Source organism: Macaca mulatta, chromosome 10 (assembly GCF_049350105.2).
Source record: "Macaca mulatta isolate MMU2019108-1 chromosome 10, T2T-MMU8v2.0, whole genome shotgun sequence".
NCBI classification, from domain to species: Eukaryota; Metazoa; Chordata; class Mammalia; order Primates; family Cercopithecidae; genus Macaca; species Macaca mulatta.
This window is the reverse complement of record NC_133415.1, coordinates 80863108-80884277: the sequence shown is the minus strand read 5'-3', so window position 1 is coordinate 80884277 and position 21170 is coordinate 80863108. Positions and strand designations below refer to the sequence as shown.

The following is a 21170-nucleotide window of genomic DNA, read 5'->3' as shown; positions in this document are numbered from 1 at the left end:
GCAGTACTGGAATTTATGAAGCTTTTTGTATGCATAATAACAGAAGTAAAGATTTCAGGAGCCAGGCACAGAGGCTCATCTGTTAACCCAATACTTTGGGAAGTCTAGGTTGGGGGATCCCTTGAGCCTAGGAGTTCAAGACCAGCCTGGGCAACATGATGAAACCCTGTCTCTACAAAACAAAATACAAAAATTAGCCAGGTGTGGTGGCATGCACCTGTAATTCCAGCTACTTGGGAGGATGAGGTGGGAAGATCACCTGAGCCCAGGGAGTCGAGGCTGCAGTGAGCCATGATCATGCCACTGCACTCCAGCCTAGGTGATAGAGTGAGACCCTATCTCAGAAAAATAAAAAATAAAATAAATAAAAATAAAAATAAATTCAGGACTATTGAACAACAATGAGAAAGGGGTTTGAAAAAATATGGGCCAGGCGAGGTGACTCTCGCCTGTAATTCTAGCACTTTGGGAAGCCGAGGCAGGCGGATCACTTCAGGTCAAGAGTTCAAAACCAGCCTATCCGACATGATGAAATCCCATCTTTACTAAAAATACAAACAATTAGCGGGGCATGGTGGCACACGCCTGTAATCTCAGCTACTTGGGAGGCTGAGGCAGGAGAATCACTTGAACCCAGGATGCGGAGGTTGCAATGAGCCAAGATTGCACCACTGCACTCCAGCCTTGGCAACAGAGCGAGACTCGTCTCAAAAAAAAAAAAAAAAAAAAAAAAGGAGAAACAGGTTCCTTATATGAGGATTTCCATCAAATGAATGTTTCTGCAGCTTCTGGAGTTCTGCTTAAAATGTGTTTCTCTAATTTGCCTTTTTTGGTTTTTGACTTGTACCACCTCTTGAGACACAGAAGCAGCTTCATCTGGCCTGGGATCTGAAGAGAAACTGCTTCTCGTCCTGAACGATCAATTCCTTGGCTTTAGAAAGTTAATTAGGCCGCGCGGGTGGCTCGTGCCTGTAATCCCAGCACTTTGGGAGGCTGAGGTGGGCGGATCACCTGAGGCTGGGAGTCTGAGGTCAGCCTGACCAACACGGAGAAACCCCGTCTCTATTAACAATACAAAATTTTTTAGTAGACTGTGATGGTGCATGCCTGTAATCTCAGCTACTTGGGCGGCTGAGGCATGAGGATTGCTTGAACCTGGGAGGCAGAGGTTGCAGTGAGCCGAGATCGTGCCATTGCACTCCAGCCTGGGCAATGAGAGTGAAACTCTGTCTCAAAAAAAAAAAAAAAAAAAAAAAAAAAAAAAAAAAAGATTATCTAAGGCTGGCACGATGGCTCACGCATATAATCCCAGCACTTTGGGATGCTGAGGTGGGCAGATCACTTGAGGTCAGGAGTTCAAGACGAGCCTGGCCAACATGGTGAAACCCCGCCTCTACTAAAGATACAAAAATTGGCCGGGTGTGGTGGCTCACGCCTGTAATCCCAGCACTTTGGGAGGCCGAGGTGGGCAGATCGTGAGGTCAGTAGATCAAGACCATCCTGGCTAACACAGTGAAACCTTGTCTCTACTAAAAATGCAAAAAAATTAGCCGGGCGTGGTGGTGGGCGCCTGTAGTCCCAGCTACTCAGGAGGCTGAAGCAGGAGAATGGCGGGGACCCGGGAGGCAGAGCTTGCAGTGAGCCGAGATTGCACCACTGCACTCCAGCCTGGACGACAGAACGAGACTCTGTCTCAAAGAAAAAAAAAAAGAAAAAGAAAAATACAAAAATTAACCGACCATGGTGGTGTATGCCTGTAGTCCCAGCTACTCAGGAGGCTGAGGTGGGAGGAGTGCTCGAACCTGATAGGCAGAGGTTGCAGTGAGCAGGGACCATGCCACTGTACTCCAGCCTGGGCAACAGAGCAAGACTCCATCTCAAAAAAAAAAAAAAAAAAAAAGGAAAGAATGAAAAAGAAAGTTATCTATGGAATTGTAATTATGGATGTCAGTTGTGATCTTTTTGTTTGTTGGTTTTTTGAGACAGGGTCTCACTTGCATCACGCAGGCTGGAGTACAGTGGCACACTTGGCTCACTACAGCCTTGACTTCCCAGGCTCAGGTGATCCTCCCACCTCAGCCTCCTGAATAGCTATGACTACAGTTGTGTGCCCCCAAGCCTAGCTAATTTTTTGTATTTTTTGTAGAGACTGGGTTTCACCATGTTGTCTAGGCTGGTCTTGAACTCCTGGGATCAAGTGATCCACTGTACCCAAGCTAGTTGTGATCTTACATTACAGAACACCTACTATGTACCAGGCACTGGGATTTACGAATGAGAGGTGAGGCTGGGCGCGGTGGCTCAAGCCTGTAATCTCAGCACTTTGGGAGGCTGAGGTGGCAGGGAGGAATCTCCTGAGGTCACGAGTTCGAGACCAGCCTGGTCAACATGGTGAAACCCCCACCTCTACTAAAAATACAAAAATTCACTGGGCGTAATGGTGCATGTCTCTAATCCCAGCTAGTGGGGAGGCTGAGGCAGGAGAATCCCTTGAACCCGGGAGTCAGAAGTTGAAGTGAGCCGAGATTGTGCCACTGCACTCAAGCCTGGGCGACAAGAGTGAGACTCCATCTCAAAACAACAACGACAACAAAAAACGCAGTGGCTCACACCTGTAATCCCAGCACTTAGGGAGGCCAAGGTGGGCAGATCACGAGGTCAGGAGTTCAAGACCAGCCTGGCCAACATGGTGAAACCCGTGTCTACTAAAAATGCAGAAATTAGATGGGCGTCGTGGCAGGTGCTTGTAGTCCCAGCTACTTGGGAGGCTGAGGCAGGAGAATCGCTTCAACCCGGGAGACGGAGGTTGCAGTGAGCTGAGATCATGCCATAGAACTCCAGCCTGGGTGACAAGAGCAAGACTCCGTCCCCCACCCCCCAAAAAAAAAAAGAAAAGAAAAAGAAAAAGAGAGGTGAGCAAAAACAGATGTGGTTTTTACCATTAGAATTTTTAGAAAACAGAATCACACAAATGAATATCTATTTGCAGTGGAGAGGTCAGTGCTATGCAAGCAGATGAAAGGGAGCTCAGGGAAGCTTTTCCTGAGCTGGGGCTTGAGCTGGCTAAGATCCAAGAAAGGTGTCCATGTAGGGTGGGCCGTTTTTCTTCTTTTCAGGCTCCTCAGGGTAACTGATGTCTTCCAGGCCCTCATCTGCCCTCAAATTCCCATGGCCACTCCTCTAGGTACTCTGCATAATGATGTTTCTGCTTCAATAAAAGAAAACAGGTCGCCGGGCGCGGTGGCTCACGCCTGTAATCCCAGCACTTTGGGAGGCCGAGACGGGCGGATCACGAGATCAGGAGATCGAGACCATCCTGGCTAACACGGTGAAACCCCGTCTCTACTAAAAAATACAAAAAACTAGCCGGGCGAGGTGGCGGGCGCCTATAGTCCCAGCTACTCGGGAGGCTGAGGCAAGAGAATGGCGTGAACCCGGGAGGCGGAGCTTGCAGTGAGCTGAGATCCGGCCACCGCACTCCAGCCTGGGTGACAGAGCGAGACTCCGTCTCAAAAAAAAAAAAAAGAAAAAAAGAAAACAGGTCACCACCCAAAGCAGTGGTTCCCACACTTTTTTTTTTTTTTTTTCTTTTTCAGACGCAGTTTTGCTCTTGTTATCCAGATTGGAATCCAATGGCACGATCTCTGCTCACTGCAACCCCTGTCTCCCGAGTTCAGGTGATGCTCCTGAATCCTGAATTCTTTTTTTTTTTTTGAGACGGAGTCTCGCTCTGTAGCCCAGGCTGGAGTGCAGGCTGGAGTGCAGTGGCCGGATCTCAGCTCACTGCAAGCTCCGCCTCCCTGGTTCACGCCATTCTCCGGCCTCAGCCTCCCGAGTAGCTGGGACTACAGGCGCCCGCCACCTCGCCCGGCTAGTTTTTTTTGTATTTTTTTAGTAGAGACGGGGTTTCACCGTGTTAGCCAGGATGGTCTCGATCTCCTGACCTCGTGATCCGCCCGTCTCGGCCTCCCAAAGTGCTGGGATTACAGGCTTGAGCCACCGCGCCCGGCCCTGAATCCTGAATTCTCTGAACTGGGATTACAGGCATGCACCACCATGCCTGGCTAATTTTGTATTTTTAGTAGAGACAGGGTTTCTCCGTGTTGGTCAGGCTGGTCTCAAACTCCTGACCTCGGGTGATCCACTCACCTCAGTCTCCCAAAGTGCTGGGATCACAGGTGTGAGCCACTGGGCTTTCCCACACTTTGATGAGCATCAGAATGGCCTGAGGAGCTTGGTAAGAACTCAGACTCCCTCCTTTTCTTGTCCATGGGCAGAAGTGGCCATTCAAGAGGTACTGACCCAGGGTTACAGGCGGCGGGCAGAAGGCTGAGTCTCTGGAGGAGCGAGTCAGATGACTTGCCGCAAAGAGAGTATCAGCAGAGGTTCAGCAGACACACCTTTGAGAGGGCACTTCCTACTTTCAGTTGTGTTTGGAATGCAAAGGTCGGGCTGAAACGGTGGCCACGGAGAAGGGGTGATGGATTTGAGAGGCTGAAGGGATGAGGAAGTGAGGGAGTCTAGATACTGAGCTCTCAAGCCTAGGTGTGAAACCGGGTGAGAAGTTTGGGCTTGTTTTAGGCTATGCCGAGTTTAAGTTCACGGTCCGGTGGATCAGAGCTGGCGGGTAAGGCTGAACGTGAGAGCGGGATGAGGGTTTGGAAGCCCTTGCCTAAAAGGAGGCAATTTTTTGAGACAGCGTAGGACAGCGCAAACCTCCAGGATCACAGGGCTGCAGTATTCTCCTTTCGGAGACCCCATTGCAGAGAAGAGCGAAATCAGGGGCGGGGTGGGGGTGGTAGTGGTCTCTTCCGGTTCTTGAAGAGAGCGTCCCTTAGGCAGGAGGGACGGGTCTTGGAGCACTCAATCTCCAGGCTTGGGAGGCCCCCAGCAATTCGGACGCGGAGGGCTAGGCCGCCACCGCGAGCCCAGTCGCCCGATACGCGCCTTGGGGTCCGGGTCGGCTTTCACCCGGACCCCTGGCCGGAAACTGAGCCGTTTACTTCCGCCACCAGCCGGAAGTTTTCTGTCACTGGACGCCAAGGAGTTTTCGGTGGCTCAGCTGGGTAACCGGGGCTCACCATGGCGGCCTCATTGGTGGGGAAGAAGATCGTGTTTGTCACGGGGAACGCCAAGAAGCTGGAGGAGGTGCCGGGAGGGTGTTGGGGGCTGACTGGGAGGCAGCTGGAAATACGGCAGAGAAGGGGCTTCCGGGTGGAGGGAAGCACGTGGGAGGAGGCATGGAGAGAGAAGAGAATTCAGCCCGGAAGGATGGGTCCTGACCCGGCTGTGTGGAAAGGCTGGGGCGCAAGAAGGGAGTGGCTGCGGAATCGGGGCGCCCCGGAGTTGGCGAAGGAACGAGGGTCTTGACAAATCCCGACACAGGGCTTGTGTGGTCAGCGACTGCGGGACCCGGAGGAGTAGCGGGGCCCTTAGCAACCGCCCCGAAGTCACCTATTGAAGTAGACCCCAACCCAGTGTCCCGATACTCTTCTGGGACTTATCCACATCCCGCTGCTGGGCCAGGGCTAGCAGGACCCACAGAGGGCGTGGGGCGGAGTTCCACACTAAGCAATCCGTGCCCCACCACCGTCCTAAAATGTTCTAACCTCTTCGCGTGTGTGAAGTGGGGATGATGCAGGACATTTGCTTCACAGCGCTACAGGGAGGAGGAGTAAAGGAGGCAGTGGATCTAAAGTTTCTGTTTGCAGGGACTTTGTGGCTAGCAAGTAACAGAGACACACAGGGAGTTCATGTAAGCCACCAGATGACTCCTGTGGGAATATAATGTTACAGTGTCCTGCAGGACCTGAGGTTCCCTCAAGAAGCTGACTTGTCCTTGTTCTCTCTGGATGCTGATCCCTATTCCTGTTCATAGATTTCCCCTTTCTTCCCTGCTGGGGGATGGAACAGTGAGACTTCTACCAGATATCAGCCCCGACTGGCTTTGCTTGAATCAAGTGTTTGCCCCTGTTCAATCAGCCATAGCCACGGAGTGGGGGTCATGTGTAGGGGATCAGGATGACACCCACTGGATATGTCTGAGTCAGACCAGCGGGGTGTAATCACTAGGGAAACCTATATTTGCCTGTAGCGTAGGGAGGGACTGATGTCACTTTGGTGCCAGGACAAAGTGGCCTCAGGAACCAGAACCTTCTGCTGAAAAAAGGTTTGGGATCCTGAGGCCAGACCAGTCAGGCAGTGCCACCCTGAACAGAGCCCATGCAGGACAATGGGCATGAGACCCCAAACCTCTGACTGAGAATATTGCCCTCATTTAAAGAAGGAGCTGGAGCCTGGGTGCGGTGCCTCACGCTTGTAATCCCAGCACTTTGGGAGGCTGAGGCGGGCAAATCATCTGAGGTCAGGAGTTCAAGACCAGCTTGGCCAACATGGTGAAACTCCATCTCTACTAAAAATACAAAAATTAGCTGGGCATGGTGGCACATGTCTGTAGTCCCAGCTACTCAGGAGGCTGAGACAGGAGAATCGCTTGAAGCCCGGAAGCAGAGGTTACAGTGAGCTGAGATGACACCACTGTACTCCAGCCTGGGTGACAGAGTGACAGAGTGAGACTCCGTCTCAAAATAAAAAAAGAAGAAGAAGAAGGTGCTAGAGTAGCCAAGGGAGACTCCTTGGAGAACATGGACTTGAACTTGGCCTAAAACAGGTAGTCTTTTTTTTTTCTTTTTGAGACAGAGTCTCACTTTGTCACCCAGGCTGGAGTGCAGTGGTGTGATCTCTGCTCGCTGCAACCTCCGCCTCCTGGGTTAAAGCGATTCTCCTGCCTCAGCCTCCTGAGTATCTGAGATTACAGGCATGCGTCACCACGCCTGGCTAATTTTTGTATTTTTAGTAGAAACGGGATTTTGCCATGTTGGCCAGACTGGTCTCAAACTCCTGACCTCAGGTGATCCACCCTCTATCTGCTTCCGCCTCCCAAAGTGCTGGGATTACAGGCGTGAACCACCTCGCCCAGCTGTGGTTTTTTTTTTTTTTTTTAAGACGAGTCTCACTCTGTCGCCCAGGCTGGAGTGTAGTGGCACTCTCTCAGCTCACTGCAACCTCCGCCTCCCGGGTTCAAGCAATCCTCATGCCTCAGCCTTCCCAGTAGCTGGGACTACAGGTGTGTGCCACCACACCCAGCTAATTTTTGTATTTTTAGTAGAGACAGGGTTTCTCCATGTTGGTCAGGCTGGTTGGTCTTGGACTCCCGACCTCAGGTGATCTGCCCGTTTCCACCTCCCAAAGTGTTAGATTACACGCATGAGCCACTGCGCCTGGTCGAACGGGTAGTCTTAACTAGTGGTATGCCATTGGCAGACTGAGGAAACCTATAGAATCTTTCTCAGAAAAATAGTTTCAAATGTACAAAAGAAAATACATGGTATTACAGGCTGGGCACTGTGGTTCATACCTATAATCCCAGCACTTTGGGAGACTGAGGCTCAAGGAGGATCTCTTGAGCCCAGGAGTTCAAGACCAGCCTGGGCAACAAAGTGAGACCCTAGCTCTACAAATAATTAGCCTAACCATGGTACCTGGGCCACCTGTGGTTCTAGGTACATGGGAGGCCGAGGCAGGAGGATCTCTTGGACCCAGGAGGTTGAGGCTCTAGTGAGCTGTGTTTGTGCCACTGTATTCCAGCCTGGGTGACAGACAGAGAGAGATCCTCTCTCAAAAAAAAAAAAATAAAATAAATAAAATGGATTACAAAGGAAATCAACTATAGTGAATTACAATTATCAAAATGTTACAAATATTTGTGATTTAGTTATCTATACTTTCTTTTTTTTTTTTTTTTGAGACGGAGTCTCGCTGTGTCGCCCAGGCTGGAGTGCAGTGGCGCGATCTCGGCTCACTGCAAGCTCCGCCTCCCGGGTTCACGCCATTCTCCCACCTCAGCCTCCGAGTAGCTGGGACTACAGGCGCCCGCCACCACGCCCGGCTAGTTTTTTTTTTTTGTATTTTTAGTAGACACGGGGTTTCACCATGTTAGCCAGGATGGTCTCGATCTCCTGACCTCGTGATCCACCCGCCTCGGCCTCCCAAAGTGCTGGGATTACAGGCTTGAGCCACCGCGCCCGGCCTAGTTATCTATACTTTCTTAATGCATTAAAGAATTTAGGCCGGGCGCGGTGGCTCAAGCCTGTAATCCCAGCACTTTGGGAGGCCGAGATGGGCGGATCACGAGGTCAGGAGATCGAGAGACGATCCCGGCTAACACGGTGAAACCCCGTCTCTACTAAAAAATACAAAAAAATAGCCGGGTGAGGTGGCGGGCGCCTGTAGTCCCAGCTACTCGGGAGGCTGAGGCAGGAGAATGGCGTAAACCCGGGAGGCGGAGCTTGCAGTGAGCTGAGATCCGGCCACTGCACTCCAGCCTGGGTGACAGAGCAAGACTCCGTCTCAAAAAAAAAAAAAAACCAAAAAAAAAAAAAGAATTTAATCTACCAATGTATGAGTAATTACCTTTTTTTTTTTTTTTTTTTTTTTTTTTTTTTTTTTTTTTTCCCGAGACGGGGTCTCACTCTGTTGCCTAAGGCTGGAATGCAATGGTGCAATCTTGGCTCACTGTAGCCTCAATCTTCTGTGCTCAAGCAATCCTCCTGCCCCAGCCTCCTGAGTAGCTGGGACTTAAGGCGCATGCCACCATGCCCAGCTAATTTTTGTATTTTTTGTAAAGATGGGGTTTTGCCATGTTGTTCAAGCTAGTCTCAAACTTCTGGGCTCAAGCAATCTGCCCACCTTGGCCTCTGAAAGTGCTGAGATTACAAGCGTGAGCCACAGCACCTAGCCCCTTAATTTTAAAATACCCAGATAAATGGTATTTTGAGATATCTGCAGCAGTTGTAATGAGTTATAACAACATCTGTGATTTTAGTAGGTTTAAAAGTCACAGGAACTGCTAGTAATATTTTGGTTTGTTACCTATATTCATAATGGAAAAAGATACTAAATTTCTTTTTTTTTTTTTTTGAGACGGAGTCTCACTCTGTTGCCCAGGCTGGAGTGCAGTGGCGCGATCTCGGCTCACTGCAAGCTCCGCCTCCTGGATTCAAGCCATTCTCCTGTCTCAGCCTCCCGAGTAGCTGGTACTACAGGTGCCCGCGACCATGCCAGGCTAATTTTTTGTATTTTTAGTAGAGATGGGGTTTCACCATGTTAGCCAGGGTGGTCTCGATCTCCTGACCTCGTGATCCACCCGCCTCAGCCTCCCAAAGTGCTGGGATTACAGGCGTGAGCCACTGTGCCCGGCCAAAGATACTAAATTTCAATTAAGGTTACTAAGACTAAAGATATTTTTTTTCCAATCCATGTTCACAGGCCTCCTGAATTCTGGGTATCTTCTGATAGAGAATTTCTGGTTTAGGAGGGTGGCTAGGGTTTCTAGGAGCATTGAGAAAAGAAGAGGGTGTTCTGGATGGGGGCTTAGCACAAGCAGAGACCTGATGTAGGAGAGATAGAGAAGTAAGGAGATGGAAGGGGCTGGCTTGCTGGGGTGGGACCCTGAAAGCCGGGGTGAGGCTCACGGGCCTGAGTTGGTAAGCTTTAGGAGATTGGCAGGAGAGTTATCGATGAGAAAGGTGGATGACAGCTCACGTGCTCACATAGTAATGGGGAATCATTAGATGGTGATAAATCTTCTCTTTTCTTTTGGAACAGGTCATTCAGATTCTAGGAGATAAGTTTCCATGCACTTTGGTGGCACAGAAAATTGACCGTATGTCTCTGTTTTGTTTTATTTTTAAAAGATGGTTGGATTTTATCTGTCTTCCTGTGACCTGACTCTCTGTGTGTCTGTTTCCCTGATAAGTGCCGGAGTACCAGGGGGAGCCGGATGAGATTTCCATACAGAAATGTCAGGAGGCAGCTCGCCAGGTGCTTACCCTGCCCTTGTCCCACACTTGCTCCTCTTGTCCAGGTAGCTTCCAGGGCCTCTGCCTGCTGGAAACAATAGAGTAAACAAGTTTGTTGAGCTTTCTAGGACCGACCCAGAGCCCTCTAGGGTTCAGTTAATATTGACTTTGGAACACTGCCTTCCTTTGCCAGCCTTGAATACATGGTATCTCCCCCAGACCATTACTATACACTCCTACATACACACAGACTCTCCTTCCCCCAAATGCTCAGACACATGCATTCCAGCCCTACGTCCTCCCCACACACATCCACCGCTGCATTCACACTTGTTCGTGGAACTCAGAAAGCATGCTGTGGAGAGTCAGGCTGAGTGCGAATCCCAGCTCTCCCATTGCTGTGCCTGGAGCAAGCTTTACAATCAGCCAAAGCTTTGGTGTCTTCATAAGATAAGAGATTGGCCAAAGGTAAGAGATTGGCCGAGGGCAGCTCCCAGGGCGCTGTCTGCCACAGATCTCAGCTGGCTGAGGGCTGGCCCCAGCCTGGGTGACCTCGGTGTTCCAGGAGGGGATGGTGATCGTGTGTCTCAGGGCTGCATGTCTTTGTGCTGCAGGTACAGGGGCCCGTGCTGGTTGAGGACACCTGTCTGTGCTACAACGCCCTTGGAGGGCTCCCCGGCCCCTACATGTGAGTGCCCACCTCCACCCCCTTACAGGACCCCAGGCCCAAAACCACCAGAACTGCAAAATGACGAGGCACCTGATACTGCAGGTCATTCCCTGTCTTCGCATCAACAGTCTTTCACGTTGTCCCGAGGAAAGATGGGATAGGAGAAGCATGTCTTTCTTTTGTAAAGTGTGAGAATGCGACCTGTAAGTGGAGATGGTAAAGGGGACCCCACGCATTTGAGAAGTATGTTCATAGGTAGATTAATTTCAGGAAAGAGGGCCGGGCGCGGTGGCTCAAGCCTGTAATCCCAGCACTTTGGGAGACCGAGACGGGCGGATCACAAGGTCAGGAGATCGAGACCATCCTGGCGAACCCGGTGAAACCCCGTCTCTACTAAAAAATACAAAAAACTAGCCAGGCGAGGTGGCTAGTAGTCCCAGCTACTCGGGAGGCTGAGGCAGGAGAATGGCGTGAACCTGGGAGGCGGAGCTTGCAGTGAGCAGAGATCGCCTGGGCAACAGAGCGAGACTCCGTCTCAAAAAAAAAAACTGAGCTCAAGCAATCCGCCTGCCTTAGCCTCCCAAAGTGCTGGGATTACAGACAGGAGCCACCTCGCCTGGCCCTTGGAGGCATTCTTTTTCATTTACCCTTGGCTGTCAATAGGGAACAGCCAGGAAAAGGTGGTAAGAAGATCCAGCTGCTCCTGGTGTTCTGACTCTCCTTTATTTCTCTTGCAGAAAGTGGTTTCTGGAGAAGTTAAAGCCTGAAGGTATTATCTGCTTTGTTTCTTCCCTGGATCTGTTGGGAATGAGAATCTGGGTTTGCTCTAGGGGAGGGACCCCAACTAGTAGTCAGGAGTCCCAGGTTCTAGCCCCCACCACGGAGCCTCCACCTCATTTTCCCCATCTAGCACTGGTAGTTCACACTTACCCTGTACTCCAGAGAGCACTGTGTGGGGGAGAGATGGTGGGAGCTATAGGGTTGAGGAGCCTTCAAGAGGGACTTGGCCCTCGTGACTGCTTTAGCCAGGGCCTGCCCTGGGAATTGGAGGACTGCCCCTCCTGGACCCCAGCAGTGCGTATCCTGTCACCCACAGTTGCAAGCCAAAATGTCCCATCTTTATGTGCTTTTATTTATTTATTTAGAGACAAGGTCTCACTCTTGCCCAGGCTGGAGTGCACTGGTGTGATCTCGACTCACTGCAACCTCCGCCTCTTGTGTTCAAGCGATTCTCCTGCTGCAGCCTTCCAAGTAGCTGGGATTACAGGCGCCTACCACCATGCCCAGCTAATTTTTGTATTTTAAGTAGAGAGGGGGTTTCACCATGTTGGCCAGGCCAGTCTCGAGCACCTGACCTCAAGTGATCCTCCTACCTTGGCCTCCCAAAGTGCTGGGATTACAGGTGTGAACCACCACACCCAGCCTATTTATTTATTTATTTATTTATTTATTTATTTATTTATTTGAGATGGAGTCTCACTGTTGCCCAGGCTGGGGTGCAGTGGCTCAACTCACTGCAACCTCTGCCTCCCTGGTTCAAGCAATCCCCCTGCCTCAGCCTCCCAAGCAGCTGGGATTACAGGCATGTGCCACCACGCCGGCTAAATTTTTTTTGAGAGATGGAGTCTCGCTCTGTCACCCAGGCTGGAGTGTAGTAGCACGGTCTCGGCTCACTTCAACCTCCACCTCCCGGATTCAAGCGATTCTTCTGCCTCAGCCTCCTGAGTAGCTGGGACTTCAGGCATATGCCACCATGCCCAACTAATTTTTGTATTTTTAGTAGAGTTGGGATTTCACCATGTAGGTCAGGATGGCCTCAATCTCCTGACCTTGTGATCTGCCTGCCTCAGCCTCCCAAAGTGCTGGGATTACAGGTGTGAGTTACCACGCCTGGCCTTTTTTTGTTGTTGTTGGAGACAAGTTTCACTCTTGTTGCCCAGGCTGGAGCGCAATGGCACGATCTCGGCTCACTACAACCTCTGCCTCCTGAGTTCAAGCGATTCTCCTACCTCAGCCTCCCGTGTAGCTGGGATTACAGGTGCCTGCCACCACGTCCAGCTAATTTTTGTATTTTTAATAGAGACAGGGTTTCACCATGTTGGCCATGTAGATCTCGAACTCCTAACCTCAGGTGATCCACCCACCTCGGCCTTCCAAAATGCTGGGATTACAGGCATGAGTTACCACACCCATCCTTATGTGCTTTTAAAAACACTTCACATTGGCCAAGGGCGGTGGCTCACGCCTGTAATCCCAGCACTTTGGGAGGCCGAGGTGGGCAGATCACGAGGTCAGGAGATCGAGACCATCCTGGCTAACACGGTGAAACCCCGTCTCTACTAAAAATACAAAAAATTAGCCGGGCGTGGTGGCGGACACCTGTAGTCCCAGCTACTCAGGAGGCTGAGGCAGGAGAATGGTGTGAACCCGGGAGGCGGAGCTTGCAGTGAGCCGAGATCGCGCCACTGTACTCCAGCTTGGGTGACAAAGCGAGACTCCGTCTCAAAAAAAAAAAAAAGGACACTTTACATTATAGAGCATTTCACATCTGCACGTAGAATATCATAATAGGATAATGGGCATAAATATATACAGTTATTGTTTGTCAATTAAAAAAAGCATAGCAGAATAATGAACCTCAGTCACCATCAACCAGCTTCCAGGGTTATCAGCACAATGCCTATTTTGTGACATCTATAACCCCTCTTATTTTTCCTAAGTCCAGTATTTTAAGGCAAATCACAGACACCATATCATCAGTAAGTTCTTCAGCTTGTATTTATTTTTATTTGTTTTAATTTTTTTTGGAGACAAGGGTCTCCCTCTGTTGCCCAGGCTGGAGTGCAGTGGCTCAATCTCAGCTCACTGCCCACCATCCGGGCTCAAGTGATCTTCCCACCTCAGCCTCTTGAGTAGCTGGGACTACAGGTGTAAGCCACCATGCCTAGCTAATTTTTGTGTTTTTTATAGAGGTGAGGTCTCACTATGTTGCCCTGGCTGGTCTCAAACTCCTGAGCTCAAGTGACCCACCCGCCTTGGCCTCCCAAAGTGTTGGGATTACAGGTATGAGCCACCAAATGCAGCCACTGTATTTCTAAAAGGTGAAAAATTAAGAAACTGTTAAATAACTAAAATATAATCATTTTTTAATATTACCTAATCATTTTTTGGATTTCCTTGGTTGTAGAAAAAGTGCCTATTAAAGTTGGTTAGTTTTTTTGTTTTGTTTTGTTTTTTTGAGACGGAGTCTCGTTCTGTTGCCCAGGCTGGAGTGCAGTGGCGCGATCTCGGCTCACTGCAAGCTCCGCCTCCCGCATTCACGCCATTCTCCTGCCTTAGCTCCCGAGTAGCTGGGACTGCAGGTGCCGGCCACCACACCCGGCTAATTTTTTTTTGTATTTTTAGTAGAGACGGGGTTCACCGTGTTAGCCAGGATGGTCTCGATCTTCTGACCTCGTGATCTGCCCACCTCGGCCTCCCAAAGTGCTGGGATTACAGGCGTGAGCCACCGCGCCCGGCCTACAGTTGGTTAGTTTTGAATCAGGAATCAAACAAGGTCCACACTGCATTGGCTAGTTTTCTAACTTTAAATAAAACCTTGTGTCGTCAGCCTGTGCTAGAGGAAAGCGAGAATGCCCAGAGACTTCTATTTCAAGCCTAGTCCCACTGCCTTGGGCTCTGCCGCGCCTGCTACCCCAATTGAGACCTAATTTCCCTTTTTAGGGAATTCCTGCCTCCCCACCCTTAGTGGGCTTCTTGGGAGTGGGGATGGGAGTTAGCCAGCAGGGATGCCATGAGCCCTCACTGCCCACCCGCAGGTCTCCACCAGCTCCTGGCTGGGTTCGAGGACAAGTCAGCCTACGCGCTCTGCACGTTTGCACTCAGCACCGGGGACCCAAGCCAGCCCGTGCGCCTGTTCAGGGGCCGGACCTCGGTGCGTAACCACCTTGATGCAGTTCCCGCCGCGCGCCGCCAGGGGGTGCCGCGACAGGAGCCGACCGCCCTGGGTCTGCGGGAGGGTGGGGGGAAGGGCGCCTTGGGGCCAAAGATATCTTGACTTGCTGAGAGGCTCCCCTGGGCAGCATAGGTAGAAGTGCTGTCAATCCTAGGAGGGTGGTGGAAAGGGTGCCCTGGGGCCAGAGTAGTTACTTTCGCCTTGCTGAGGGGCGCCCCTGGGCAGGACAATGGAAGTGTTGTCAATTCTGAAACCTGTTTGACCCCTGAGGCTGTTGTTTCAGGGAAAGGCTTGGCTAACAGCTCCTGAGGCCTGATAGACCCAGAAGAGCAAACTGAAGGTGACAACTCCCAAAACTACTTTTTTTTCTTTTCTTTTTTTTTTTTTTTTGTTGTTGTTAGTAAGAAACCACACTTGGATCAAAGCTACATGTATAGCCCAGACTTCTCCAAGCTCAGATTTCCTTATCCAACTGCCAAGGTGCTGACTATCTCTCAGCCTTTCCAGCTTTTCGTGTTTATGTATAATAGAATCTTAATTTTTTTTTTTTTTGAGACAAAGTCTTGCTGTGTTGCCCAGGCTGGAGTGCAGTGGTGTCATCTCGGCTCACTGCAACCTCTGCCTCCAGGGTTCAAGTATACAATGTGAATTCTTGGCCAGGTTTGATGATTTACACCTGTAATCCTGGTACTTTGGGAGTCCCAGGTGGGAGGCTTTCTTGAGCCCAGGTGTTCAAGATTAGCCTGGGCACCATAACAAGACCCCATCTTTACAAATAATCTAAAAATGAGGCCAGGCGTGGTGGCTCACGTCTGTAATCCCAGCACTTTGGGAGGCCGAGGCAGGTGGATCACCTGAGGTCGGGCGTTCAAGAACAGCCTGGCTAGCATAGCTAAACCCTGTCTCTACTAAAAATGCAAAAAGTAGCTGGACCTGGTGGCAGATGCCTGCAATCCCAGCTACTCGGGAGGCTAAGGTGGGAGAATCGCTTGAACCCGGGAGGCAGAGGTTGCAGTGAGCCGAGATCCCGCTACTGCACTCCAGCCTGGGGGTGACAAGAGCAAGACTCCGTGCTCCCCCCCCCCCCACAAAAAAAATGAGGCTGAGCACAGTGGCTCACACATGTAATCCCAGCACTTTGCAAAGCGAAAGCAGGAGGATCGCTTGAGGCCAGGAGTTTGAGACCAGCCTGGGTAACATAGCCAGACCCTGTCTCAAAAATAAATAAATAAATAATTAGCTGGGCATGATGGTGCACACCTGTAGTCCCAACTACTTGGGAGGCTGAGGTGGGAGGATCACCTGAGCCTAGGAGTTTGAGGGTACAGTGAGCTATGATCGCACTCCTGCACTCCAGCCATGGAGTAATGGAGTGAGACCCAGTCTCAAAAAAAAATAATAATAATAATAACACCTTAATTATTTGCCCAAACTTATTCCTTCCGTGAGATGTATTCCACACCCCTTACCTGCCTATCAGATTCTGAATTATAGCTGCTTCTCCCAGGGTCCAGACTACCCTCCAGGCTGGCTGCTGCCCCTGTGCCCACCTGCTCTCTCCCTGTGCAGAAGCATGCCTTCTGCCACTTCACTCCTCTGCGCAGTCCTGCTGCTCAGGAGAATGTCCAGAGATTCCACTGGGAGCTGTTCACAGATGTCTTACCTTGTCTGGTCAAAGTTTTTGGTGGTGGTGGTGATGGTTAAAAAAAAAAAATTACTATCGTAACCATTTTTTTTTTCTTGGTACTCACTGGTTATAGCTTTTTTGTTTGTTCGTTTGAGACGGTGTCTTGCTCTGTCGCCAGGCTGGAGTGCAATGGCATGATTTCGGCTCACTGCAACCTCCACCTCCTGGGTTCAAGCAATTCTCCTGCCTCAGCCTCCCGAGTAGCTGGGATTACAGGCGTGCGCCACTATGCCTGACTAATACAGGCATGCGCCACAATGCCCGGCTCATTTTTGTATATTTAGTAGAGATGGGGTTTCGCCATTTCGGTCAGGCTGGTTTCGAACTCCTGACTTCGGGTGATCCACCCTCCTTGGCCTTCCAAAGTGCTGGGATTGTAGGCATGAGCCACCGTGCAGGCCCCCATACTTTCATTATTGAACTTAACACCTTGTTCATTCCCTTTAAGGCACTTTGCATTGTATAATCATTACTTTTATTAATTTGTTTACTGGTGTAATGCCTGTTTGGCTTAAGAGGTCTATTGTATGAGGGCAAGGCTAGGCCCACTGTGGGTGCACAAAACACATTTGTTGTATGGTTGAGGTTCAGTAACTGGCCTTGGTCACGCAGCCTCTCATAGCGGAAGTAGAATTTGCCTTTGGGTTTAAATTACTTGGCATTTATGTGACTAATCCCAATCATGTACTACCTCCACTGTATTTTTTAAAAATTAAAAAAAAATGTTTTTAAGACAGGGTCTTGCTTTATCACCCAGGCTGGAGTGCAGTGGCATGGTTACAGTTCATAGCAGCCTTGATCTCTCAGGCTCAAGTCATCCTCCCACCTCAGCCTCCTGAGTAGCTAGGACCTCAGGTGCGAGCTACTACATCTGGCTAATTAAAAAAAAAAAAAAAAAAATTGGTAGAGATAGGGTCTGACTGTGTTGCCCAGACTGGTCTTGAACTCCTGGGTTTAAACCATCCTCCCTCCTCCGCTTCCCAAAGCGCTGAGATTACAGGCATGAGCTACCACACCTGGCCCCTTGTATTTTTTCAGTTAGAATTTTTTGGGTTTTTTTGTTTGTTTTTTGGAATGTTTGTATGTTTGTTTTGAGACAGGGTCTCAGTCTGTCGCCCGGGCTGGATCACAGCTCACTGCAGCCTCGACCTCTTGGGCTCAAGCAGTCTTCCCACCAAGTATCTGGGACTACAGGCTCACACCACCAGGCTAGGCTAATTTTTGTATTTTTTGTAGAGATGGGATTTCGCCTTTGCCATGTTGCCCAGGGTAGTCTCAAATTGCTGGGCTCAAGTGATCTTCCCACCTCAGCCTCTCAAAGTCCTGGAATTACAGGCATGAGCCACCGTGCCTGGCCAGATTGTTTTTTCTTTTTTTTTACTTTGATAACAACATGACATTTCATGTCACTGGATTACAATTTGTTCTTTTTTCTAACATTTTCACTGTGGAATTTCCCTACTACAGCCAGTATTTACTGTACTCACTTATGTGTTCATGAAGTGGGGAGCTGGGTGCCTGCTTCTGGTTGCAGTGTTTCATCGTATGGTTAAAGTCTTCCTCGCATTTTCAGGAACACGGTCATAGTGGCAGGCATCTGGCTTGTCCACAGACTTCAGGGCACTTAGCTTCCTATTAGGAGAAAACGTTTTCTATCTATCAAAGTAGCCTCATTGTTCTTCAGTGATATCCCAATTTGTCCCGGGTGTGGCGAGGGCACGTGGCCTCGGAGGTGCCAGTGGGCCCATCGGGTGCATGCCTCCTCCCTGTGTGAGGGGAGAGCTGCCCCACTCTGCTTTTTATTGTATTCAGCAAACATTTGCAGGTGCTATAGAGGCCTTGCAACTATTTTGCATAAGTTGGGTCAAATCAAATTCACAAACTCACCAAACTCCTACTGGCCACTGCCCTCCTCATGCTTGTCCTCTGGACCGAGTTACACACCAGTACCCCCTTTCCTTTGGCAGGGCCAGATCGTGGCACCCAGAGGCTGCCGGGACTTTGGCTGGGACCCCTGCTTTCAGCCTGATGGATATGAGCAGACGTAAGGAGCCCTGGTTTCTTCCCTGGGGTGTGGGGTTGGCATAGCCATGATTTGGGTTGGGCCAGTGCCCCGCCCAAGTGCAGGCATGCGGATATGGGCTGGGGAGGCTCTGAGGGTGCCGTTCCAGCCAAAGGCAGCTCTGCTGGGGTGGACACTAGGAATCTGGGTGGCCTAGTCCATGGTCGGGAAGGCAGCCAGATGGCACCGGGAGTCCTGGGCTCTAAGGCTCCAGGTCACCCCACATCAGCTGTGTAGCCAGTGGTTTCGCCTCTCTGGCCTTGGCTTGTAAGCTGTACCTCTGACTTTTTTTTTTTGAGACGGAGTTTTGCTTGCTGCTGGAGTGCAGTGGTGCAGTGGTGTGATCTCGACTCACTGCAGCCTCTGCCTTCCAGGTTCAAGCGATTCTCCTGTCTCAGCTGGGATTGCAGGCACACACCATCATGCCCAGCTAATTTTTGTTATTTTTGGTAGAGACGGGATTTCACCAGATTGGCCAGGCTGGTCTCAAACTGACCTCAGGTGATCCACCCGCCTTGGCCTCCCAAAGTGCTAGGATTACAGGCATGAGCCACTGCGCCTGGCCACATCTGACAGTTTTATGGCGTCATTTTCTGACCCCCATCTAGGTTGGGAAAATGTCCAGGGTTTTGCAGCCTCTTGTGGGCACTATTTTATGCCCTCAAAGTACCAGTTGTTCTCAGTAGTTCGCACGAATCCCCCCTTATTCACACAAGGCACGGACCATTGTTGGAATCAGGCTTTCCAGGCTGGAGGGGCCCTGAGGGAGCGCAGTCTGAGGCCCCACAATAGCCCCAGCAGGGGTAAGGACATTGTGGAACCAGCCACTAGCCATATGGGGCTGTGGAGTACTTGCATGTGGTGAGACCCAGAAATGGAATATTTTTATTCAGTGTTAATTCATTTAAATAGCCACACCTGGCTAGTGGCTACTGGCTGCCGTCTTGCACAGAGCAGTCTGCAGGCCACAGGCGGGGTATGGGATTCTCACCTCACTGCCGTGCTGGCACGGAGGTCAGGCCCCTGGCCAGCTGTTCAAGTGCTCCCCCGCCCTCCGCGCATTAGAGGAGACTGCTGTGTTTGCTCTGTCAGGCCCCACTGCTTCCTGTCAACAGATGACAAAGCTGATCAAACATGTAGCTCATCCCCCCCTGTCCCCAGCTTCCCTTAATGACTTTTGGGCACACTAGAGCAAGTTTAATATCCCTCCATGCTCATTCATGGGGGTTTCTGCCCCAGGGGAATTGAAAACTTGATCCGATTTTTAAAAGTTAACTGGCTGCCAGCAACTGCTGGGCCCCTCTGCTTTTCTGGGGGTCTGTGAGCTTTGGACTCCAGGGATGAGATGAGGTAGGGTAGGGAGGGGGTGCGTTTCCTCCCTGAATCTGGGCTCCCTGAGCTGTTACTGTCATCCCTCAGGTACGCAGAGATGCCTAAGGCGGAGAAGAACGCTGTCTCCCATCGCTTCCGGGCCCTGCTGGAGCTGCAGGAGTACTTTGGCAGCTTGACTTCTGCGGCTGGGGGAGGCCCCTCAGGCCGGGGATCTGGGGAGGGCTAGCCTGAAACCTCCCGCATCAGGCAGGCACCCCTGGAAGTACTTCCTTCAGGGTTTCCCCTTCCTGGGGGTGTCGAGTAGCCTCACCAGCCTGTCTGGAGGAGCAGCTGGCTCTGCTCTGAGAAACTCTGGGCAAGTGGATGCCATTCTCTTGCCCTTAGGATTCACTGCTCTCTCCTACAACCTCCAGGCCTGGGATCCTGCAAGGACCTTGGGTGGTAAAGCTGGACTTGGTGGGAGTGAGGGCTTGGGGAGGAACCATGCAAATCACCTTCCATGTTTTTTAAATGCAATAAATAACACTTCTGGATGAGACTTGTTTCCAAAATAAACCAGCTATATCTGTTTTGAACCCTGCCCCAGGCAGGTGTCTGTCTCAGTCTCCTTTGGCAGGTGCAGGAAGCCTTTTAGGTGGGGGTGGGGATGGGGACACGGGCAGCACTCTGTGGAAGGCGTTCGGATGCCACTGTGAACTGGAGTGTTACATCTCCACTCACGTTCCTGCCTCACTCAGTGGCATGGATTGTGGGCTGACCTCCACCCTGGATCCATGCTGCCCCCTACCTGCAGGTAGTGCCAGGGCCTCCATGAAGCCTTACTGGGTTGGGGGCTGGGCGGTGTGGCACGCCCAGTGCTTTTGCCTTATGCTGTTACACAGCAGAGCCGCTAAAATGTTGGTTTACAATTACAATGCCCAGTTCATTTTTATGGTGAGGAGGGGCTGGAGTCCTCGACCCCAGTTGGCTTGATAGCCACAGTTCAGCCTGCTGGCTGCAGACCCCTCAGGAGACCTCGCTCATGCCACACACCCTTACTCTGTGCCCTGGAGAAGTCATTGCCTGGAAGGGACTTCCCCAGGTGGCTGCCTTGTCAGAGTGTCCAACCCAAGGACATTCAAGGGGGGCGTGGTAGGCTCAGGCTGGTGGGGCACCGCCAGGCTTGCTTCTGTGCCCACAGGCAGCTCTGGAGAGACCCCTGCAGTCCCTGTGACTCCATCCAGCAGGATGGCCCTGGGTCAGGACAGTGTCGTTCCTTCACTCCCCTCTTGCCTGCAAGCTCCGGCTGGGTTAAATCCCCAGGAGGTGCTGCGTCCCTGCCCAGTCTCCTGAGTCTCCTTAATGGGTGGGAAAAGTCTAGCTGGGCCTCAGACGTGGGGTGCTGGGGGCCTGCCTGCTCCTTGCCAGTTGATCATGGATGCAGCCCCCCTGTGCAGGGAACACCCAGGCTACTGATGAGGGTACTCCAAAGAAGAATCACATGCTGCCTGGGTGGGATGGGGACATAGGCGTGGGGCAGGGCACCTCTCTGTATTGCCTGTTCAGCTCCTCCAGAATTCTGTCCTGGGTGCACATGACACTTTCTGCCCTTTTTTTTTTTTTTT

The 21170-nt window shown here is 51.0% G+C and overlaps 1 protein-coding gene across 2 annotated transcripts; it reads left to right on the top strand.

Annotated features, from left to right (window-relative positions):
• The first annotated feature begins 5052 nt into the window (after positions 1-5052).
• ITPA (inosine triphosphatase) lies at positions 5053-20138 on the top strand. 2 transcript variants are annotated; one of them, XM_001115179.5, is made up of 8 exons: positions 5053-5148; positions 9667-9724; positions 9818-9882; positions 10475-10548; positions 11268-11299; positions 14349-14464; positions 18140-18216; positions 19654-20138. In XM_001115179.5, exons 1-8 carry the CDS (start codon positions 5083-5085, stop codon positions 19790-19792), a joined length of 627 nt encoding a protein of 208 aa, XP_001115179.1. In that variant the 5' UTR covers positions 5053-5082; the 3' UTR covers positions 19793-20138. The 2 variants fall into 2 exon arrangements, with proteins under 2 accessions (XP_001115179.1, XP_028684095.1); XM_028828262.2 differs by lacking the exons at positions 9667-9724; positions 9818-9882.
• The last annotated feature ends 1032 nt before the right edge of the window (positions 20139-21170 follow it).